The sequence below is a fragment of the Emiliania huxleyi genome (genome assembly GCF_000372725.1).
Source record: "Emiliania huxleyi CCMP1516 unplaced genomic scaffold EMIHUscaffold_65, whole genome shotgun sequence".
NCBI classification, from domain to species: domain Eukaryota; phylum Haptophyta; order Isochrysidales; family Noelaerhabdaceae; genus Emiliania; species Emiliania huxleyi.
This window is the reverse complement of record NW_005197128.1, coordinates 425,950-447,525: the sequence shown is the minus strand read 5'-3', so window position 1 is coordinate 447,525 and position 21,576 is coordinate 425,950. Positions and strand designations below refer to the sequence as shown.

The 21,576-nt window shown below is 65.8% G+C and overlaps 10 protein-coding genes across 10 annotated transcripts; 5 read left to right on the top strand and 5 right to left on the bottom strand.

Moving 5' to 3' along the window:
• Positions 1-210: 210 nt before the first annotated feature.
• On the top strand, positions 211-2,000 carry EMIHUDRAFT_215483 (hypothetical protein; the record flags this gene model as incomplete). Its single annotated transcript, XM_005763065.1, has 6 exons — positions 211-447; positions 747-851; positions 937-987; positions 1,289-1,492; positions 1,690-1,750; positions 1,906-2,000. The coding sequence occupies 6 exons, from the start codon at positions 211-213 to the stop codon at positions 1,998-2,000; spliced, it is 753 nt and encodes a 250-aa protein (XP_005763122.1).
• A 361-nt stretch (positions 2,001-2,361) lies between these two features.
• EMIHUDRAFT_215482 (hypothetical protein) lies at positions 2,362-3,608 on the top strand (the record flags this gene model as incomplete). Its single annotated transcript, XM_005763064.1, has 3 exons — positions 2,362-3,284; positions 3,418-3,460; positions 3,534-3,608. 3 exons carry the CDS (start codon positions 2,362-2,364, stop codon positions 3,606-3,608), a joined length of 1,041 nt encoding a protein of 346 aa, XP_005763121.1.
• A 1,587-nt stretch (positions 3,609-5,195) lies between these two features.
• On the bottom strand, positions 5,196-9,527 carry EMIHUDRAFT_215481 (hypothetical protein; the record flags this gene model as incomplete). Its single annotated transcript, XM_005763063.1, has 8 exons — positions 5,196-5,774; positions 6,039-6,455; positions 6,653-6,856; positions 6,935-7,048; positions 7,676-8,087; positions 8,309-8,652; positions 8,901-9,182; positions 9,444-9,527. The coding sequence occupies 8 exons, from the start codon at positions 9,525-9,527 to the stop codon at positions 5,196-5,198; spliced, it is 2,436 nt and encodes an 811-aa protein (XP_005763120.1).
• A 763-nt stretch (positions 9,528-10,290) lies between these two features.
• EMIHUDRAFT_215480 (hypothetical protein) lies at positions 10,291-11,231 on the bottom strand (the record flags this gene model as incomplete). The annotated part of the gene is made up of 2 exons (XM_005763062.1): positions 10,291-10,306; positions 10,384-11,231. 2 exons carry the CDS (start codon positions 11,229-11,231, stop codon positions 10,291-10,293), a joined length of 864 nt encoding a protein of 287 aa, XP_005763119.1.
• Positions 11,232-11,761: 530 nt separating this feature from the next.
• Positions 11,762-13,101, bottom strand: EMIHUDRAFT_215479 (hypothetical protein; the record flags this gene model as incomplete). Its single annotated transcript, XM_005763061.1, has 3 exons — positions 11,762-11,779; positions 12,000-12,242; positions 13,036-13,101. The coding sequence occupies 3 exons, from the start codon at positions 13,099-13,101 to the stop codon at positions 11,762-11,764; spliced, it is 327 nt and encodes a 108-aa protein (XP_005763118.1).
• A 1,040-nt stretch (positions 13,102-14,141) lies between these two features.
• On the top strand, positions 14,142-15,227 carry EMIHUDRAFT_452629 (hypothetical protein; the record flags this gene model as incomplete). Its single annotated transcript, XM_005763060.1, has 3 exons — positions 14,142-14,402; positions 14,538-14,803; positions 14,878-15,227. 3 exons carry the CDS (start codon positions 14,142-14,144, stop codon positions 15,044-15,046), a joined length of 696 nt encoding a protein of 231 aa, XP_005763117.1. The 3' UTR covers positions 15,047-15,227.
• Positions 15,228-15,345: 118 nt separating this feature from the next.
• On the bottom strand, positions 15,346-15,724 carry EMIHUDRAFT_215476 (hypothetical protein; the record flags this gene model as incomplete). The annotated part of the gene is made up of 2 exons (XM_005763059.1): positions 15,346-15,532; positions 15,597-15,724. 2 exons carry the CDS (start codon positions 15,722-15,724, stop codon positions 15,346-15,348), a joined length of 315 nt encoding a protein of 104 aa, XP_005763116.1.
• Positions 15,725-15,958: 234 nt separating this feature from the next.
• Positions 15,959-17,125, top strand: EMIHUDRAFT_215475 (hypothetical protein; the record flags this gene model as incomplete). The annotated part of the gene is made up of 2 exons (XM_005763058.1): positions 15,959-16,414; positions 16,547-17,125. The coding sequence occupies 2 exons, from the start codon at positions 15,959-15,961 to the stop codon at positions 17,123-17,125; spliced, it is 1,035 nt and encodes a 344-aa protein (XP_005763115.1).
• Positions 17,126-18,615: 1,490 nt separating this feature from the next.
• EMIHUDRAFT_215473 (hypothetical protein) lies at positions 18,616-20,187 on the bottom strand (the record flags this gene model as incomplete). Its single annotated transcript, XM_005763057.1, has 6 exons — positions 18,616-18,686; positions 18,768-19,011; positions 19,084-19,145; positions 19,320-19,425; positions 19,489-19,524; positions 19,804-20,187. 6 exons carry the CDS (start codon positions 20,185-20,187, stop codon positions 18,616-18,618), a joined length of 903 nt encoding a protein of 300 aa, XP_005763114.1.
• Positions 20,188-20,869: 682 nt separating this feature from the next.
• Positions 20,870-21,544, top strand: EMIHUDRAFT_105121 (hypothetical protein; the record flags this gene model as incomplete). Its single annotated transcript, XM_005763056.1, has 2 exons — positions 20,870-21,027; positions 21,163-21,544. The coding sequence occupies 2 exons, from the start codon at positions 20,870-20,872 to the stop codon at positions 21,542-21,544; spliced, it is 540 nt and encodes a 179-aa protein (XP_005763113.1).
• Positions 21,545-21,576: the final 32 nt, after the last annotated feature.

The window sequence follows — 21,576 nt, the reverse complement described above, 5'->3', positions numbered from 1 at the left end:
CGAGCCCAATCACTGGTGCGGCGGTGATTTCTTGTTGGTTCTCAAAAATCTCTCTCTCTCTCTCTAGTCCCTAGTCTGCTGCCACGTTTATAAATAAAGAAAAAATCCCCAAAAGGGGAAGGAAGGACAGGGTCCCACCTGCACCAGCTGGGCGTCCAAATTCTTTTTTCGCAGCGTCTTACCCGGGTACCCAAAAAACAGGTTTGACACATGCTGTTCTGCTGCTGCCCCGGGCCTGCCGCACCCGCAGAGCCGGTCGCCGAGCTCAGCGCAGAGCTCGAGGCCGACCTCAGCGAGCGGGTTAAAGCGGAGCGTTTAGCCAAGGCCAAGTCCGCCGAGCAGGCGCAGTTCTCTCGCAAGCCGCGAGGCCGAGAACACGGCTTCGCCCAGATGCTGGACGAGGACGAGGACACCGCTGGCGACTGGGAGAGGGAGGCGTCCGCGTCGGTCGCCAAAGCCTCGGCGGAGGCCGCCAACACCGCGGGCGGCGCAGCGGCGGTCGCGGCGGCTTTGGGAGGCAGCGCGGGCGCGGCGGTGGGCGTGGCGCCGGTCGCGGCGCGCGCGGCGGGCGAGGCGCCCTCCGCGCCGCGACGGGCGCGCGAGCCCACGCACCTCGAGCGCGGCGCTCGGGCGTCGCACAGCGAGTTTGTCGAGTGCGATGAGCAGCTCGCGCGGCTCCGCCTCGAGGTGCGGCGGACCGGTGAGTCGTGATGTGTGCACCGAGTCTTGCGTGTAGGTACGAGGAGGAGCTGCGCGGCTCCGCCTCGAAGTGGGTGGCCGACCGGAAGAACGACGCGGGCTCGAAGGCGCGCAAGAAGAGGGGCTACCTCGGCAACACGCGGCAGCAGGCCGTGGCGATCTCCGGATCCCGTCTCCAGCGAGGAGACTCCAGCGAGGAGGAGTGCACAGACCTCAACTGTGTCACTCTTCCTTCAGGACGCGGCGATCCGGATCCTCTCCAACGAGGAGATCATGCGGCGCGCGCAGGTGGACTCAAGCCTCCGGGGTAGCTAGCAGCAAGGAGCACACACACTCACCCTCATCCGCACGCTCTGCACGGGGGGCGACCCCCTCTCGCGTTCCCCATCCCTCACCACGTGTCGTAAGCAACCTTCCAAGCGACGGGCGTCTGGAGACGTGTTGCCTGAAACAGGGACTGCCACTCCCCCTCCCCACCCAATCGCGCCTGCCCCTCCTCCCCAACTGCCCCTCGCGGGAGAACACCCCTCTGGCCAGGCCATATCTCGGGTATATCTCGCTCCATCTGGGCGGTGTGTCTCGCGCGCAGGTGGAGAACGTGCTGCAGGCGGGCGCGCCCATCGACCCGCAGTCGGGCGAGATCGTCCCGGCCAGGCTGCAGCAGTGGCTGGCAGGGCTGTCGACCTACATCGCCTTTTGCGACGGCGTCGTGCAGAAGGCGCTCTCGAGCTCTCCCCACGCGCGCCGGGCCTCGCCCTTTGGATGGCGTGTGCCACAGCTGCCGCCTGTCCGGGTGGAGATGAGAGGGCTGCCTGGCCCTTGCCCCACCTCCCTGTGAGCTGAGAAGCGTTCGCCGGACCTTACCGAGACCTCACCCTGCCTCAGGGCGCCACGAGGCTCGCGCTCATGCCTCCCGCCATGGCGGGGCCAGCCATCTCCATCTGCCTCTCGAGATGACCTGAGAGTTCACCCGAGATTACCCGAGAGTAGGCGGGCCCCATCTCCCTCTACCTCTCGGCCGTCGGGCGGCACCGGCTGCTCGGCGAAAGATGTAGCGAGATCCGGCGAGATCCGGCGAGATTCAGCGAGTGTGGCGAAGTTCCAGCGAGAGGTGTAGGGGAAGCCGGCGCCAGAGTACCCTCCCTCCAGGCGACAGCCTGGCTCCCTGGCTGGGCGCCCCCTCTCTCACGGCCCCGTGTGAAATAGGCGCGGAGCTCCAGTCGCGCCTCAAGGCCTTCCAAGTGACCCTGTACGCGCGCGCCGACAGGGCGGGCCCGGAGGGCATCTCGCAGTCGCTGTAGCGGTGCGCGCCACGACGCCGACCATGACGCCGACGCCGACGCGATATTACACAAGCGGACGAGTGTTTCACTCTGGAGTCTTCGTTTTGCATGCATGTGTAGCACTTTCGAGTTGAGAGACACAACGCAACATGGAGACCGGGCGGTGAGTACCAGGGCCAGAGAGCCTTGGATGGAGCACCAGGAGTGCGGTCATTGGTTGGCCTCACAGCCGGGACCGGGGAGCCACATCACATTTGCATAAGAAAGAGAGAGAGAAAGGAACTGGACAACCCAAGGGAGGGATGGTGTGCATGCGCGCGAGGCATCCCCGAAGGTTTTTCTTCACAGTGCATGCGCGCGAGGCATCCATGTCGGGACAATGCTGCAGCTCTGCTCCAGCGCATCCCTCGGACTCGGCCTCTCGCCCAACGCGTGCCTGCTACCGCACCACCCGATCAGCGGGCCCGCGCTCGTGGAGCCAGACGTCTTTGAGGAGGCGCTCACTCGCAGCAAGACAGACGACCCGCGGGGCGCTCTCCTACGGGCCCCGATGCGCAAGCCGACCGCAGAGGCGCCGTCGAGGCCAGGGCCTCGAAAGCGTCGCGCCTCCGCGCCTGTGAAAATGGTCGCCGACTCTCCTCTCTGCGACGCAGAGTGCGCCGCCGAGCTAGCGGCCAAGGCCAAGGCGATTGCAGAGGCGTCCGCTCCGGCACTCGAGTCCGCGGTTAGGGCGGCGCCTGCGGTGGCGGGCACGGCGGCGCAGGTGGCGGGCACCGCAGCGACGGGTCTCTTCAAGCTGGGCTGGAAGGGCGTCGAGGTCGCGGCTCCAGTTGTGGTCGAAGGCACAAAGGCGGCCATCCCGGTGGTGGCCGAGGGAGCCAAGGCGGCGTCGCGCGCGCTGGAGGACCCCGCCTCGCTGGACCTGGCGGGCACGCTCACGTCTGTGGAGCTTCCGACGGCGGGAGAGGTCGTCGAGGGGACCAGCGGCAACACCCTGCTTGGGCACGCTCCGTGGGTGGAGGCGATGCCTGAGCCCTCTCGGAACGCTGCTCTAGGCTTCCTCTCCTCCTCCTTTGGCGTGGCGCTCATTGACGCGGCGCCGTACGCCATCGGCGCAGCAGTGCTGCTCGCCGTCGCGCAGGCGGCGCTGGCGAGCCTTAAGGACGCGGCGGCGGCGGCGCTGCCGCCCATCGCGGCCACGGTTGCGGCCGGCTTGGGCGCCTACGCGGCGCTGCAGGCAGGTTTCGTTTCGCTGCCTGACCCGGCCGCCCTCGCCATCCCTGCCCTCGCCATCTGCGGAGGGTGCCTCGCCCTTGCCTCGCCGGCGGAGGCCGGGGCGGAGGCCGGGGCGGAGGCCGGGGCGGAGGCCGGGGCGGAGCCTGTGGCCAAGCCCGTAGATGCGGAGACCAAGGTGTGAGTCACGTCTTTCGCCTAGGAGCAACTACGTTGGTGTGCATGATGTGATGTGCATGTGGTATGTGCATGTGGAGCGCCGAAGGTACTGGGTTTTAGCACATGGTTGCGGTGTTGGTTCGGCGCTCCCGTCCCTAGCCGCCTTGGACCTTTGATGTTTTTGACCTTTTGCACGCCCTGCATCCCCCAAAAAACGCACATGGTCACAGCTAAGAAAGAAAGAAAAGAGACCCGCTCACCTTTTCTGTACGCGTGCGCCACGTGAGCCCGCAGCCCTGCTCGCTACTACCACGAAGTCGCCCATGCACCAGCACCTCAGGCCTCACGGGCGCCCGCCCGCCCGGCCGGAGCAGCCCCCACGCGTCGCCGCAAGGCCGCTCGAATTGGCCGCCTTCCGTCCACCTCAATGCTTGTTGCCCGCTCGTCCCCTCCCCCTCCCCCCGCTCACGTACCAACGAGTATTTTTTGTCACGGCGCTCCCTGTGTGTCAGTGCGATGCTTTCGTTGTGTGTGTGTGATGCCTGCTCTGACTCAGCCCTCAGCGCTGGCCAAAGAAACCAGGTTCGAAGAGCTGGGGCGCTCCACCCAAGAGCCTAGGTAGGTCGTCACTGTCATAGATGGGCCAGATAGTGCCAGGATGCGTCCCGCTCGCCCACAAAACGTGGAGACAATGTTGGTTAATAAAAATCTCACAAAACTGTCTGCACGTCTCGCGCGCGCGTGAACAGGGCTCCAGGCCCCAAATTACGTGTGAGTGTTAGAGTTGTTTGGTATTGCTAAAAATCTCTCTCTCAAAACGTGCCGAAAGCGTTGCCGGTGTGTGGTGCAGACCAGCAGCATGACCATACCCCTGGAGAGGGCCGCCAGCCTGACCATACCCCCCCACCCCTCGAGGAGGCCGCCTCCGGCGGCCAGGACCATACCCCCCTACCCTTTTGGCCGCCACCATACCTTACCAGCCAAAACTGTCGAACCCTGTGGCTCCAAGGCTGTGGAATGCCGGCCACAACTCTCTCCACACACGGCGTTGACTGCTCAACTGCGGCCCGATCGTCCAAACAAGGGACGCCCAAGGTATGTCACCGGCCCGATCGCCTCGCTCACGCGCTGCTGCCCGCACCCATCTTGCTGACAGCCTCCGCGTCGCTGTCAAGGTGGTCACGCTTGTGTGCGTCTCGTGTGCACTCTGACCAATCCGGTGCCGCTGCCCTATCTGCCGCACAACAGCACCTCGGCTGGACTCTGTTCACGTCCCGACTGCTCTCTCTTGTACTGCATCACCTCTTCACACCGACCAAACTCCACTCTTCGCACCGTGACGCCTCCTGCCCACAGGTGCGTCGAGCTCTGGCGTCTGGCGTTCCGGTGCCAGGCGACATAGCTCCACGTCCAAGGCACTGTATCGGTTTGCTGGCGGTGCCTTGGTCGCGGCGGGAGCAGACTCGTATTCTGGTAGCACCTCACACACTGGCTGCTGGTCTTAGCACATGGCGCACATTTGCAAGCCCGGTCCCGCTTGCTGTCTCGCTCTCGTGGCGCTTCCAGCTCGCCGCGCCACTCCCAAGGCTCGCTCCCGTTCAGCGCAACTCGTTCCGCTGTGGGCCCCGTGCTCCCGTAACAGGCACACTCCTCTCGTGTAAAGTACTCTAGCACAGCGCGGCTCACCACCAAAGCAGCTCCCGGCACCCCTCCGCCGCAGCTTGCCGCGGCTGCTTGCCAACGCTGCCTGCCAGCGCTGCCCACCCTCGCCCCTCGCTCCCGCTGCCGGCCTGCCGCTCCCGGCTTGCCTCCCACACCAGCTCACACGAGCCCCTCGGGGAGGAGGGCGAAGCCCTTCTCGTCCCCGGCAGCCTGCCACGCGCGCAACCGCTTGATCGCGGCCGTCATGCCGCCCTCGGCGAAGGCCTCCCTGCAGATGCGCCGCTTCTCCTCGAGCCGCGCCGCGAACTCGGCCGGGTACTTCGCGGACTTGAGCTGGTTCAGCCGCGTGCTCAGGTAGGCCATGTTAGACCAGTGCGCGATGTCGAGCGAGATGGCCTCCGCCTTCTCGTTCTTGTCGCCGAGCTTGACGTTCGCCTTCTGCGCCTTGAGCACGCCCTCATGCACCGGCTTCTGGTGGTCGAGCTGCGCGAGCCCCTTTGCGCGGTCACTCGCGCATTGCTCAGGCCCGCCCTTGTAGTTCTCCTCCGCCCACCACATCATCTCCTGCGGCGTGCAGCCGAGCAGCCTCTCGAGCTCCGTGTCCCTCATCCTCGTAGGGTCGCCGCCACCGATCGCCCGCTTGGCGATCGAGCGCACGAACATGCCCGCGCCGCACCGCTCGCTGTGCCCCGCGCCGCCCTTGCAGAACCAGTAGGCGGTGTGCGAGAGTGGGCACACCTGGCTGCCGCACCGCTCGTCTTCGCAGGAGCAATTGGCGCGTAGGGTCTCCGTCTCCTCGCACAGCCCGCCGCCGCAGCCGTCGCAGCCGAGCACACACACGCTGCGCGGCCGCTTCGACTCGTCGCACACCCCGCCGCCGCAGCCGTCGCAGCCGAGCACACACTGGCTGTGCCGCCGCTTCGACTCGTCGCACAGCCCGCCGCCGCAGCCGTCGCAGCCGAGCACACACTGGCTGCGCTGCCGCTTCGACGTGTTGCACACCCCGCCGCCGCAGCCGTCGCAGCCGAGCACACACTGGTTGCGCTGCCGCTTCGACTCGTCGCACAGCCCGACGCCGCAGCCGTCGCAGCCAAGCACACAGCGGCTGCGCTGCCGCTTCGACGTGTCGCACACCCCGCCGCCGCAGCCGTCGCAGCCGAGCACACACTGGCTGCGCTGCCGCTTCGACGTGTTGCACACCCCGCCGCCGCAATCTGAGTGGTCGCAGAGGCATTGCCACCGCGGCATTTTGCTGTCTTTGCAGAGGCCGCTGCCCAGCGCTGCCCACGTGCACACCCCAGCGTGGCCGTCGGGTTTGACGCATCCGGTGGTGCGTTTGCAGGCAGTCTCGCTACGCTCGATCGCAGCCATCTTATCTGCGCCCTGCGGGTCGCGCTTCCTTTTGTTTCGGAACCAGTCCTGCACCTGCAGTTGAGGTCTCAGCTGTGTTAGGCGGCGACGGGCGACGAGGAGGGGTGAGGTAGGAGGCGAGATTTGATGCGAGAGGGGAGGGTGGAGGGGAGGGGCGAGACGAGGGTAGGAGAGAGTCATGCGACGAGACGGCTCGAGAGGAGAGGCGGTAGGCGGGAGGGAGGGCTCGCCTGTTCGGGCGTGACACCAAGCGCATTCGCGAGCCGGTTGCGCTCCTCGAGATCCGGGTGGGTCCCCTTGCCGTGCGTCCTTGCCTCGTAGGTCGCTTGCAGCAGATCGAGATCGTCCGTGTTGGGGGCCCACCGCCCACGCTTCGCGGCGGGTGCAGGTGTCGCCTTCCGTGCAGCTTTTGTTTTCCGTTTGCCGGACGTCTTCCCGGGAGCGTTCTCCTGGGCTGGCGGACGGACGAGCAGCGGCTGCAGCGACACGAAGGTGTGCTCCTACTCGCTGCGTCATGGACACGTCACAATCTGAGCCGTCGCTCTCGTGCTCTCAGGATCATGTTCCTCGTCGAGCTTCTCGTTCGCAGCGGTGCGCCAGCGCACGCGGAAGTGCTCCCCGCAATATGACGTCACGTGGCCCTGCCAATCGCCCCGCCGCACCTGCGAGTTTGGGCGACATCGAGAGACCATCCCGAGATCAGCCGAGATCAGCCGAGATCAGCCGAGGTCAGCCGAGATCAGCCGTCCGCGCGCCTTTGCCGCACCGCCGAGGCGAACGCCCTGCACAGAGCCCGAGGATTGGCGCAGCAGAAGTTTCTCCCCGAGCAGGGCACGCACGGCGGCGGGCTGACCGGCGGCAGGCTGACCGGCGGAGCCCGCGCACGTCAGCGCCGTGCCGCGCTGCCCGGCCTCGAGCCCCGCTCCGCCCGCTGCCGACGCGTCCGGCCCGCCGCCCGAGAATGCGCCGCTCCCACCGGACGCCACCGCGCTGCCGCCGCCACCACCGCCGCCGCGCCGCCCACCCGCGCCCTTGCCTCGCTTCGTGACGGCGGTGCTCTCGCTGCTGCTCCCGCCCTCGCCGCCTCCCCCGTCGCCGCCGCCCGCCCCGCCGCCGCCCTCGCCTCCTCCTCCGTCCGCCATGCCGCCGCTCTCGCCCTCGCCTCCAGCCGCGCCGCCCTCGGCAGCCGCAGCCTCGCCGCCAGCGCCGCCTGGCTCGCCCTCGTCCGAGTCGGACGCCTCGCCGGCGCTCTGCGGACTGACGCTGACCGCTCCGCACGCGTCGGGGGCGCCTCCCTCGTCGCTGTCAGCGGCAGGGCTGCGCTCACGCCGCTGATGCTGCTCAGGCGAGCTCGACGCCTGCGCCAGGAGCGACTGCCGCAGGCCGCTAGCGTTCTTGACCCCGTCGCCGCCGTCGAGATAGGCGGGGGAGAGGGCCGGTGCGGTGCTGGCGGCGCTCCTCGCGGGAAGCGGCGCGGCTGGCGCCGTGAGGCCGAGCCGGAGGTGCCGTTTGGCGGTTTTGGCGCCGCGTTCGCCGAGGTTGCCTTTGCTGCAGCAGTGGCTGGCACACACCGTCCCCGCGGGCGGCGGTGCGGCGGCATGGCGTGTGCCGTGGCTGCACGCGGGGGCGCCATCGCCGACGACGGTGGTGCCGTTTGCGTTGCTCGCGGCCGCCTCGCGCCTGACCTGTGCGGGTCGGGTTTCGATATCGGTGAGATAATCATGCTCATTTCGGGGCGGGGCGGGTTCGCGTTTTGTGGCGTGCCTCGCGTGTGTCCTCGGGCTGAGGGAGCAATAATTACTCGTGTCTTGGGAGGGGTAGAGCTAGCTGCTCTCCTCTGCCGGCGTGCAGCGAAAGTAGCCGACGTACCGCGTCCGCTCACCCGTGCTCATCGAATCAACCTCGGACCGGAGGGGTGCGCTACGGCTTTACGGAGGGGTGCGCCACGCAGAGTAGCGAGGACGAGGCAGATGAAAGCTCCCGACTGCAGGACTTGCACCTCGCCCTTCGAAAGACGCGTCCCGTTGACGAAGGTGCCGTTGGACGACGTGTCGACGATACACAGCTCGCCAGTTTCTGCGCAGAAGAGTCGGCAGTGGGATGCCGATATCACCGGCTGTGGAAGCACCAGGGTCATCCTCGGGTCACGTCCAACGGCCAGAGAATTCTGCCGGTCCACCCGGAAGACTAGCTCCTTGCTGTCCGGGGCAACGAAGGTGACGTCGAAGTCCGACTGCACGCCCACCTGCGCGATGGAGGGAGGGAGTGAGACGTTCGACTACTACCGCTAGCGATGCAATCGAGCAGAGAGTGTGTGGCGCATAAGGAGGAACCGAGAGGCTAGGCACGACTCGGCACATAACGGAGCGCGTAGATGAGCATGGCATGGCGTGGCATAGCGTAGGCGGTGCGGGCAGAGAGAGGGGCGAGCGGGAGAGAGGGGAGAGCGAGGTGAACTCAGGGCCCGGCGACAGGTGGACATAGAGCGGCGACCTTGCGCGGCGAGCCATCGTAGCCGTTGAGCTCGCCCTCGGCGTTCCACGCTTCGTCCTCTGGTGCGGCAGACGCCGCCGTCTTGTTCGTCTCGGCGGCCGGATTGCCGGCGTCAGGCTCCGCCGCGGCCTCGACCTTGCCGCCGGCCTCGGAAGCCGGCGACGCGCCCTTCGTCGCGTCGGCCTTCTCCTCGCCCGCGGTCGGGGCGGGCTCGTCGGCGGGCTCGTCGGCGGCCGTGGGCGGCGCGGCCTCCTTCTGCTCGGCCTTCCCCTCCGACCCGGCCTGCGGTGCGCGTCGAAATATTTATGGGGAGGTGGGTTCGGCGGGCGGGCGCGAGGAAGCTGAGAGTGGGCGTGCCTTCGGCTTGGGCTCCGTGGGCTCGCCGGCGGACAGGGTGGGGTCGGCGGCGGCGGGCGCCGCGTCTGCCGCGGCCGGCTCTGCGGCCTCGACCTGACGAACGGGGAAGGGGGGTGGGACTCGATGTGCGCGTCGTCGCCGATGCGCGCATGCAGGAAGGGCGAAGGGGGGCGTCGGGCGCGCCACGGTTTTCTCGAGTCTCGTGGGCGGTTGGACGATCTTTTCGTCGTCGGCGGCGGTGGACAGCGGCTTCGACTCGGTAGCACTCATCGTTGGCAACAAACAACCGATATATACATACGTACTAGCAGGACGGGCCTCACAAGCAGCCGACAAGAAGAAAGGCGCGAAAAAGGACGCGACTCGTTTTCTTTCTTTCTTTTTCGAAGGTGCACCTTAACTGTGACGGAAGTCGGCCGGCAGCCCCACCTGGCGGCCGGGAAATTCTTTTTTGGACGTCCGTTTCCGTAAAAGCGAAGAGAAATGTCTACATACACCGCGAACTCCTGCACAACCGCGCCTCCGCGTCCAAGCTCACTCATTTGCGCACGCCGGACCTGCGTGGAGCGACGGCAACTGCAATGATCCGGCCCGACCGGGAGTATTCTGGACTTTTCATGGACATGGTAACGACAGCCTCTGCTGGGTTTGCGCGACGTCCTGTGGAGGCTATCGCTCTCTCAAGCCAACCCGTTCTGCCGTTCAACGAGGCTGCTTAGGACGCATTTGCGCACGCCGGACCTGCGTGAAGCGACGGTAACTGGAATGTTCCGGCCCGACCTTTTGAGGCCTTCCCGTTCAACGAGGCTGCTTGGGACTCATGCCGACCAGTCCGATGGCAGCGTTCTGCTGCTCGCAACCGGCACGGTGCCAGTGAACACCCACTTTCTTGCGGGCAAAGGGTGTTCGTGTAGCGGGACTTTCTTTGAAAAAGAATTTCTCCAGGAGTCGCGGTTTCTTTTTCGTGCGCATCCTGCCAGGAAAGTTCACTCCTCTTCCTTCAAGGGTGGGCAGCACAGAGTCTTTCCCCTGACTAGCAGTCCTCTAACCTCGCACGCGCGACGAGCCGTCTCTTGCGCATCTACCTAATGAGGCGCTGGCTACTCTGCACGGGTACCCGCCGCACCGCCAAGCGCACTGAGTGGGGTAGATGGTGGCGGAGAGGTGGCCCGCAACCTTGAGCAGCTTGGCGCGCAGCACCTCGCCGGAGAAGAAGACGAGAAATGCGTTCTTGGGCACGGCGGCGGGCTCTTCCCGCGGGTCGCGCGAGGCGAGCAGCAGCGGCTCGTCGATGGGCTCGTTGTACACCATGCAGTTGCCGCGCGAGAGCCTGTGCGCCAGGCGCTCGAACTGGTGCGCGTTGCTCCGCGAGATGACGCCGGCCACCAGGTTGAGCATCCCGCCCGCGTCCATGCGGCCGACCGCGCCCGCGCCCGTCGTCCCCGCTTGCTGGAGCAGGCCCTCGCGGAGCGACGACGAGCGGCGCTCTTCTGCGAGCTCTATGTCGGACGGTGTAGGCCACGCCTCGGCCTCGACCACCGCCTCGGTGCCACCGTCGTAGACCGTCGCGCCGAGCCTCAGCAGGTGCAGGTTCTCCCGCAGCCCGTTGGCGACCAGCAGGACCCGCCTCTCCTCTGCCTTCATGTCAGCAATCTCGCGCTCGAGGCTGCGCAGCTCACCGTCGAGGCCGGCCAGCTGCGTGCGGCTCATGAGCGGCGCGTGCTCGTCGCGTAGCCGGACGGGCACGCCCGCTGCCTCACACGCACGCTCGAGAAACTCTAGCCTCTTCATCACTGCGTCGTTGCGCCGCAGATCGTCGGAAAAGGTGCGACGATTGCCCATCGTGCCCGCATTGAGGTCGACCAGCTGCATCACTCCCAGCTCGCCGAGCAGCTCCACGACCTCACGGGCGCCGTCGTTGTGGTCGATGATCTGTACCATCGTCATCGCATGCGAGCGAAAGAGTGAGCCCATGTGGCACGTCGGCGCCGACGCGTCGGGGGCCTACGCGGGGGAGGCAAAACTTGTGAAAAATGCATTATATATCACCGGCTGCGCGATTCGCGCGCTTCACTCGACTTCATGGCGCTGATGGTGGCGGTGGCTAGAAGAGGTGGAAGCCCGCGGCTGCAATGATCGTGCTGGCCTTCGTCCTCATTTCCTCTCTCTCTCTACCTGTGCTTCCTCACTCACTCATCAGAGGTAGGTAGGTAGGTTCATTCGTTCGTCCCCTCCCTGCCTGCCTGCCTGTCTTGGACTTCTTTGCATTGGCCTCGCCAATGTCACGCCCGACGTCGAGTGGTAGCTGGTACGACTACTTCACCATGGTCAGCGCAATCAACCGTCATTGACGAATAGAAGATCTCTCTCTCTCGCTCTCTCTCTCTCTCTCTCTCTCTCTCTCTCTCTCTCTCTCTCTCTCTCTCTCTCTCTCAACAAACAAGGCTCGCACTCGACACTCTCTCCCTGACGCAGATCGCAGCGTCGCACACACGCACCGGAATTCACAGTGCGACACTCTCCTGCGACGATGAAGCGCCGGATTCAAAACTTCGCCCGCTCCTTGATCGTCTCTAGGCTAGGCACACTCCTCTGCCGCGCCGAAAGCGCCGGACACGAAGCCCGGTGCGAGCAAGTAGGTGGCGGTTTCCCAGCCACGGGCGCCTTCACCGTCGGCGCAGCCGTTGAGCAGTTGTGTGGCCACACGACATATCTCGGCGAGTCGGGCGCTCGAGAGGCGACAGCGACAGTATCCACGATCTCCTCGAGTATCGCCAGCGACTCGATCTCGTCTCTGTCTTTGATCCAGTCCCGCAGCAGGTCGAGCGAGCTGATGCCAAACTCTCGGCACGTCGGGACGATGCGGCGCCAGACAGGGCGCGCAAGCGCGGCGCGGACGGCGCTGAGCTTGAAGCGCGCGGAGTAAGGGTTGCGCTCCGTCGCGTCGCGCGGAGACAAGACAGCACGAGCCGCCATTCGACGTGCCTTGTGCAGGGTACACGGTCGGACCTACCCTTCGGAATTTTCCGGGTTGAAACGCCGAATTCGGTCAATCGAAATCCTTCTGAGCTCGCTTTTTTTGTGTGTGTAGCTCTAACGTACAGTGTGTGTGTGTGTGTGTGTGTGTGTGTGTGTGTATAATACTCACTCACTCTAACGTACATTCCAGTAGGAGACTCTGCTGACAGGGTTTGCGATGAGGAGCGAGAAGGGTTTCTCGGAGGTTAGTGCACCACTAACCGCCGAAGCGCAAGCGCTGGGAGCAAGAACACTACGACCTGGGTCGGGCTCATACTAGCACCCCACCTCTCTCGCGAGCCGACGTTCTGGCTCAGCGAGGCTGCTGCGGAGCTCTCGCGGACCGGTTCTTCTGGTCCAGCGAGGCCGTTGCGGGGCACCCGGCGGCTCGGGTCACTTCTCATCGCAAACTCGGTCGAGCAGGAGGTAAGGTGTGTGCGTGTGGGAGGCGGCGCGGCACTGTAGGAGCGGCGGTACGGCGGCACGGCGGTAACGCACGGCAGGAGGGACGGCGAATAAATGGCAAGGGCGGCGAGGCGCGGAAGGAGCGGCACGGTAAGGAGCGGCGGCACGGCGGCAGACCACGGCAGCGAACGGCGGAGCATTGGGCGGCGGGTCAAACGACTGAGCAGAGGGCGGCGGCAGGAAGGAGCGAGGATGGCGCGGTGGCGGCAGGACCACGGATAGGGTGGCACGGATAGGAGCGAGCGAGCGGCTAGGCGGCGGGAGGGCGAGGCGAGGGTGGCGGCGGGCGGATCACGAAGAGGTAGAAGGTCTGGCGCGGGCGTGCGAGCGTCTCGGGCGCGTGAGCCGCGACATCCACCATTTAAGTGCAGAGCTCTCGCGGCTCGGAAGCCAGTCGTCGTCGCCGGTGCTGTCCCCGCCCCCCCCCGGGCGCCGAGCTGTTTGAGCGCACGCTGGCCGTTGGAGCTAGCGCTGGATGCTGGGGTCAGTGGGGCTCGCGCTGGCCGGCCGTCGCCGATCGTGCTCCCTCCCGGCGCCACGCTGACAGTCGGTCGCGACGCGTCGAGCGGCGTTGCCCTGCTCCCGCGAATCGATACGCAGCGCATCTCGCTCCAGCACGCCGTGCTCCACGTCGCCGCAGACGGTCGCAGCGTCCGGCTCAAAGACGTCTCGCGCAAGTATGGCTGCCGTGTGCAGCAGCCGGGTGGCGAGCCGGTCGTCCTGCAGTCTACAGCCAAGGAGGTGGCGAGCGCCCAGCTACGTGAGGGCAGCGTGCTCACCTTTGGGCAGCCCGACGCGGAGGACGAGTTTCGCTACGTCCTTCGCGCTGCTGGCACCCTCAACAAGGACAGTGATTGACTCTAGCTGCGACGGCGATAACGAACGTGAGCAAGCTTCGCCGCCGCTGTTGCCGCCGCCTTCGCTGCCGCCGCCTTCGCTGCCGCCGCCTTCGCCGCGGGCCTTCTCCTTATCGCCCTTGGTGCCGCCCGAGCACCGGACCCGCCCCTCTGCCCCGAGGCCGCTCGCCTTTTACGCCGGCTGGCATCTCCCCCGCTTCGGCGCCACAGCAGCGCCGTTGCGTGCACTAAAGGGGCAGGGAGTCGACAGCTCGACACGGGAGGGAGTTGGCCAAGCGTGTGGTGGAGTAAATCGCGGGTCGCGTTTTCTTTTCTGTAAAATGCCTTTCTCAAGGATGAATTGTGCTTAGAAAGAAATAAATTTCGGGCCGCGTTTTCTTTTCTGTAAAATGGTTTTTTCAAGGATGTATGTGTGCTTAGAAAGAAAGAAAACAGACAACCCAAGGGAGGGATGGGACGACGGCACGCCGCCACCACACAGCGGGGTCAATTCTCTTTTTTCCCTTCAGTGCGCAGGTGCGCCAGCGCGCCCAAGAATCGCACCATGCTGCAGAGCATCCTGGCTCTCGGAGCGCTGCTCGCCCCGCACCCGGTGCTACGGAGCCGCCGAATCGCAGTCGGGATGAACGAGGCATCGCAAGTACCGCCGTCGCCTGTCGTCTCAGTCGTCCTGCCGGAAGGCAAGGCTGCTGGTGACCTTCTGCTCATTCAGCCTCCACGCGGAGCCCAGTGCCAGGTAGTTGTGCCGGAAGGCGTCGCGCCGGGCCAGAGCTTCTCCGTGCAGCTCCCTGCCACGGTGAGCGCCGTCTCTTCGCCGCCGCCGCCGCCACCGCCACCGCCGCTGCCGCCACCGCCGCTGTCGCCGCCGCCAGCACTGGCCGAGCCTAGCCTGCTCGGTAACTTCGTCACACCCGAGACCAACCCGTACGTGACGAGCAAGGCGCGGCGTGTGCGCGCAAAGTATGGGGACGACGCGGCGGGTTTTGTTGACCTGAGTGACTCGGGCGAGCGGGCCAAGCTGTCCCGCCTCGAGAGCGACCTCGCGCAATTCAAAGCTGAGCGTGGGCTGGCCGACAGGAGGCTGGCTGGCGGCGCCGCGGCTGAGCTGCAGGAGGAGGAGGAGGCGACGCCGCTCGCGCGCGTCATCAACACCCTCGGCACTGTGCTCACCTTCAACTTTTTCGTCATCATCCTGTTCTTTGCCTGGTGGGCCGCGCCGCGCCCCTCCCGTGGCATACCCCCGCCCGTCCTGACGGCCTCGCGCCCGCCCCGTGCGCCAGGTTCCTCACCGGCGTCGGACTCCAGTTTGGCGCGCACGACGAGGCGGTGATGAACACGTTTCGTACCGCGTGGGACCCGCTCATCCTGCCTCTCCTCTCGACGCACATGGCCCTCACCTTCCTCTCGGCGGGGCTCGAGAGGCTAGCCAAGCCGGCGGAGGAAGGGTAGACGGCAACGGGGGAGCGCCGCCTGTGCGCGAGAGGCACCGCCACCGGCACGGCTCGACACCGTGCTCTTTAGAATTCACTCGCTCTCTCTCCGATGTCGCGGAAGCGCGGCGAGTTCGTCTCTTTAAGATAGTCGTCTTTTGTATCTCAGTCTTGACAACGCAAGACTGAGGGCAAGTCGCGTGGCCCCGCCCGCAACGATGGGATCATTTCAAACGATGGGAGTGAGAGTTGAGTACCAGTAACACACCACACAGCGTGTGCGGAGACGGTTCGACGAGAACGAAGGTCCATCAAGCCTCATCGATTTGGCTGTTGCTGCTGCTGTGCGACGAGCCTCTGCGCCTCCCTCCCCTCTGTGCAATCTCCGAGCGCCTCGAGCTTGCCCGTGCACGTCTCGGGCCTCGCCGGGTTCGCCTTCAGGCAGCGCTCGTACTGGTCGATCTGCGGCTTGCACCTGCTCTTGATGGCCTCCACGAGGCCTGAGCTGCGCGCAGGTGTCCGGCGGTTAGTGTGGGTTTCACCACCACAGCCGCGCGGGGAGGGCGCACTAGCTCGAGGCGCAAGCGTTCAGCTGGCTCTTGAGCGGGTCGCAGTCCACGAGCCAGGTGCCAGAATGGCCGTCCACGCACGCTGCATACCGCTCGAGCTCTGGCGAGCAAGGACGGAAGTCGGACATCAGGTACGCTCAGGCGGAGGCAAGATCCTAGCCGGTGGGACGCGCGCCTGCAGAGCAGTGCATCTCGACCTGCTGGAGCGCAGCCTGCATGGCCCTAGGCGCGGCTGTGGGAAAGAGAGAGAGAACAGTTGGTTGTGCGTTTATGCGTGTGAAACACTCACAACGGGGCCCGAAAATTCTTTTCCCCCGTTTGCTGCGGGCGCGTGTTCAGTGTGTGACCACGGGCAGGTCTCGATGGTCGAGGATGCGTTCGCCGCGGTGCTGTGCCGTCCACGCTGCGAGGTCACACTCAGGACCGCACCCTCCGGCCACGTATCGCTTCGTACATCCGTGGTCCATGCCGGCGACGGCTGCTGGAGGTCAGCGAGGATGGGTTCCTCAGCCGCTGCAGGCCGCTTCATGGTCGCTGCATCACAAATCGCTCCAGACGACGTGGTCTGCGATGCGCCAGCATACTGCGTCTGTACCTTCGAGGAGTGGCGCAAGCGCGTCTGCGCGTCCTGCTTCTCTCTCGGATCTGGTCGGCTCACGGTGCGGTGTCCCAACTGCGAGCACGCATTCTACTGTAGTGAGCAATGTCGAACGAGGCATCGGATCGAGGGGTCGGTGGGCTCAGCGCCGCACGGGCGCGTCTGCGCAGCGCTGCGTTGCTTTGCGCCGCTGCGAAAGTACGGCAAGTCGACGGCCAACGTACTGCGCCTGCTGCTGGAGGCACTCGCATGCCGCGCCGACGCTGCCGACGCTACCGACGCTGCCGACGCTGCCGACACTGCCGACGGCCTGTTCGACGCGCTGGTGCACCACCCTCCGCACTGGAGCCAGCCCAAGGAGGCGCAGGAGTGGGCGCGTGTCTCGGCGGCCTTCCGCACGCTCCTCTCGCGGTGCGATTGGTGGCACGCGCCGCCGCCGAGCGACGACGAGCTCTTCGCGCTCGTCAGCCGCCTCGACTCCAACATCTTCGGCTGCTTCGTCCGCGACGACGGCGCAATCTTCGGACACGCCTGCTACCTGCAGGCGGCCACCTTCAACCATTCCTGCGAGCCCAACTGCGTGGCCATGAGAGGCGTCGCGCGGATGCGCATCGTGGCGCAGGAGGCCGTGGCGGCGGGAGAGCCCCTCACGATCTCGTACATCGACGCCAACCGGCCCGTGCACGCGAGGCGGAAGGACCTGAGTGACCACTACCACTTTACATGCGACTGCCCACGCTGCACTGCCGAGGCCGCCAATGGCGCCGTGCGCACCAAGCTGACCTATGGCGGGGGCGGGGCGCTCAGGCGCGACGCCGCGGGCAAGGATGCGCCGCGACGTGGGGGCGTGGCTAGCCCCCTCCCCAAAGCTCCTCCTCCACCTGCGGCGGCTACGAAACCTACCCGTCCCTGGTTCGAGGCTCTTGCGTGATATATACTGTGAGTGTCTAGTGTGAACATATCGACTGTGAGGACAGGGCTCTAAGAGGGGGTCGCTCGTCTTCGATCTTCCTTTATGCACGCGCAAGTAAAGTGCGAGCACGGCCCTCGGCCCTCGTCTCGGCCGCGCGCTACGCGCGGTATAGTGTGCTGGGCGGTGTCGTGGGTGAGGGTGGTGGGGCCGAGCGTTTTTGATCTCTCGGTAAGTGGGCGCCCGCCCGCCGCCTCTGAGGGGGTCGGGCCCCCTAGACTGAAAACAAAAACAAAATGTAGAAACCGTCGAAAACAGCCTGCGAGCGCCCCATCATCCCGTGGATGTCGGCTGCGCGCGCGAGGATCCGAGATGCGATCTCGGAGCTGCAGGAGCAGGAGCAGGACGAGTTCTCCGTCGATGACTTTTTCGTCAAAGTCTTTCCCAACCTGATGACGCATGCGACGCCGCAAAAGGAGCGGGCGACGGCAATGCACTTCCTGATGAAGGAGCTCAACCGGCTCGAGGACGACGACATCGAGGATGTCATGTTGCGCGATGGCGTCATCCATTTCGTCAAGCCACCTTCATCGTGACCGTCGCCACCCTCGCCACCGTCTCGCCTACGTCGCCGCCGTCGCCATCGTCGGCCTCGCTGCCGAGACGGTGCTGCTGCACCTGACTCAACTCTCCCACCCCCCTGGCTCCTATGCCGACGTGTCCCGTGCTCCCCCGTCCGCCGATGTCTCTGCTGCCGCCCGGCGGAGCTCTGCAGCGCGGGCTCTCCTCGCCGCCTTCGCTGCCGCTGCATCGCTGTCGGCTCGTCATGTCTGTCTAGGGTCATTGGGGGCGTGCCATCGCTCGTCTCTCTCTCTCCCGGGGTCAGCTCCAACCTGCCGTGTCGGGACGTCGCCCCCTCGGCTCCCCCCCCCCCCTCCGCTGAACGGTCGACTGCACATGCTGCGCGTTCTCGCCTTGTGTCTAATCGTAGTGGGGGCCCTGGCCCCCCTCTGTTTTCTGTTTTCTGTTTTTCAACACGCCCGCCCGCCCGCCACCCCGAGGCGGCTCGGCCCCCCACTTACCGAGAGATCAAAAACGCTCGGCCTGGGTGGTCTGGTGGGTCGCGTGGCGGTCGCGGGTCGCGGCGCCGCGGGGCTCTCTCGGCGCTCTCCGGGCCACTCTCGCCTACGAGCATCGAGCTGCGTTCATATCGGCCATCACGAACGACGAAGCCCCCCCTTACGCTTTGCCCTCCACACACACACACTCCGACGTCCAGGTGTGGGCGCTGGTGCAAGTGCGTCTTCAAGTCCGGAAGTCGCCGCCGTGTCGCGCCGCGGCGGCCGCGCACCCTGCACCCGGCCACCCGCCGCTCCCCGCCGCGGTGGGCGCGGACTCGCGGAGAGATGGCGAGGCGGCGCCGAGAGGAAAGGCGGGGAGTGGCTAGCCGCGCGTCACAAACAGTCGACCCAAACGCGCACGGTACTCTTTTTAGTCTTTTATATTCTATATTAGGCCACACAAGATGTATTCTCGCCAAGTAGCGCTCTCACGCGGCTGGCCGCACTCGGATTCTCGGCACCTGGCGCAAGCAGCGCCAGACCCTGTGATGAGGCAAGACTCGGTGCTTCCAGTGGTCGCGGCGGCACTGTCCACTGCCAACCGGTGGCCTGCCGCGACGTGGCGCCATCGCCGACGCTATCACGGCGGGCGCTCTTGAGCCGGTCACCCCCCGCCCCAAGCCGGTTCGCCGCCAAGGCGAAGCAGAGCGTCACGGCGAGTGTAGCCAGCCCGCGACGTTCGATGGTCAGGGCTCTCTCCGCAGCCGCGACCTGCTCGGCGCGGCGCGCCCGCTCCCAGGTCTGTCGTTGCTCCCGCCGCTGCGCCTGGAACACATCGGGACCGGCCTGGTGAGGGTCCGGCCTACAGGGAGGGAGAGGGCCCGAAGAAGGAAGACTAGGCATGTCTAGATCTGTGACCGAGAGGTTCGTCACGGCGCCTCCCACTCTGCTTGCGCCCGGAGCCGCGCAGCGAGCTGGGCCTAAATGGTGGGTGGGTGACGGCGGGGGTGGTGAGGTGGAAGCGGTGCACAGCAGTGGCCCAAAGGGGTGAGTCTCGACAGAGGCGAAGGGAGCCACTGTTGTTTGTGCAAAGGGAAGGGGGGGGGGGGGTAGCGGGAGCAGATGAAGCGGCGCCTCGAGCCATGCCTCTGAACGTAGCTGGGGGATTGGCCCGCCGATCTCCTTCATCCGGAGCGCCTCCAACTCTGCGGCGCGGGCCTCTGCTCGCGTCGCCCGCCGCTCCGTCGCATCAAGCTGCGCCTACTCAAGCTCGGCAGCAAATGGTGGGAAAGGCCGCCATCGCAACCCGTCGCTCTAGGGTACCAATGCCTCAAGCCGCCGCTGCGCCCGCTCTGCCAGCTAAGCGCAGGGAGGGGGGGTTGTGGACTGGAAAGGCGCCCGACGGTCGGGCGCTGCATGCCGGCTGTGGCTACATCGCAGGGGGCGTCTGCTCGCATTGCTTGGTGGCATGACGTGCCTGCGTCCTCGCGTCCAGCTGTGCCTCGACTCGCCTGATTGGGTTAGGGGGAGTAGCTGGCGGAAGGTGCCAGGGCCAACAGGCACAGGTCCTGAAGGCACTGAAGGCACTGCTGTCGGGCTTGTGGGGCCACGGGGAGCCAGGCTTGTCCGCCTCTGAACATGCGCTGCCTGTCGCGATTCTGCCGCCCGTTGGACATCGACGTGGCCGAATGCGCGTCGGTAGAGCTGCAGCCGCGCCTCCTGCTCCATGCCGCGAGAGCGCGGCGGGAGACTCTGGCTTTCTGCTAGGAGCAGCGACCGCTCCGCCAAGTCGACCGCGACGGTGCTGACCCTCAGCAGCGCAGCCCGCATGCGGTCCAGCTCGGCCCGCGCCGTCCTTGCCTCGCCCACCACGAATTGATCCACCTCCGCCGCAAATCCCACGACTGGCTCAGCAATGGCGCCAGGCACATCCTGCGGGTACTCGTCGCAAGGGAAGAATTCGGCGCTCGAGGAGCCGTCCGACCCATCGTCGTCGTGGCCGCCCAGCGGAGAGCTGGTCATCTCGGGACCGTCGAGGCCGCCGGCCAAAAGTTCGAAACCCGTTCATCGTTCCTCATTTTCTCGAATGGGATGAACGCGTCCGTCCTCGAATGCCAGTGAAGAGCTGTGAGCTGTGAGGGTCGGCCACAGGCAAATTTTCTATATCCCGAGGCGGCGCCCGGTTCAAGCGTGACAAGTGAGAAGTGTAACTCTCTCTCTCTCTCTTCTCTGTCTGGCTGGCAGCGCCACGACTCCGCTCGCAGTCCATTCTTCAGGCTGCGTGCCCTCTTGCCTCCCTCGCCTCCCTCCGCCCCCTCCCCTTCTGTCGAGACTGCCGTCGACGTGCATGGTGAAGCGCACGGTGGCCGCGCCGGTGCGCTCGGTGTGTCCCATCAGCAAGCTGATGAAGGACGCCTCGCGCACCGTGAGCGGCTTGCCGGCCTTCATGCAGCGCTCCGCGTCGCGGAGCCGACTAGCGGAGCCGACTGCGTCGTCTCGCTTGAATGCCGGCATTCAAGCTATCTTGTTTCTTTAGGATTCTTACTAAAAGAAAGAAAGAAAACAGGATTCTTTCTGCTCGCAGAAAGAAAAGAAAGAAAGAAAACGGACAACCCAAGGGAGGGATGGGAGGACTGCTCGCACGCGAGTAGGGAGGATCCTAAAATTCTTTCTGCTCGCCCCAACTTGCTTGGTGGTGTGCAACATGCCGCCGGCCTCTCGTGCCGCCTGCCTCCTGGCCCTGACGCTCGCGCCACATGCGCGATCCGACATGGAGATGAACTGCCAGATCTTTGACTCGACGATGGTTTGTGACAGCGACAAGCCGAGGATAGCGCGCGGCGAGATCCGCACTTGCTCGGGGTGACGGCTAAACAGTTTCCCCGAAGTTCGGGAGTTTGTCCGCTCGGACCTGCACGCGGGGCGGTACGAGAACCTCAAGGTCGTGTACATCAACCACCACAACCCGGACCTTTTCCTGCTGACCGAGGACGGCAGCGAGGTCATGAAGATTGATCTGACGCGGCTGTCTTCCATCGCTTCGCTTCACAAGCTGATGTCGCTTCTCGGGCTGCGCGAGATTTGCGGCGACGCAGACGAGCGATGCGCCGGCTGGTCCAGCAAAGGGGAGTGCGACCGGAACGAAGGCTTTATGCACACCAACTGCAGGAAGGCGTGCGGGCTGTGCGCAGAGGGCGCCAAGCAGGCCGAGGGCACCCTCTGCACGGACGCCGAGTCGGCAAACAACTGCCAGTACTGGTCCACTATGGGCGAGTGCACCGCCAACGAGGCCTTCATGCGCGAGAAGTGCGCGCGCGCCTGCGGCTTCTGCAAGGTCTCCTTCTCCGAGGACGACGCTGCGGAGAAGGACGAGCTCTAGATCGAGCTACCCCCCCCCCCCCCCCCCGGTCC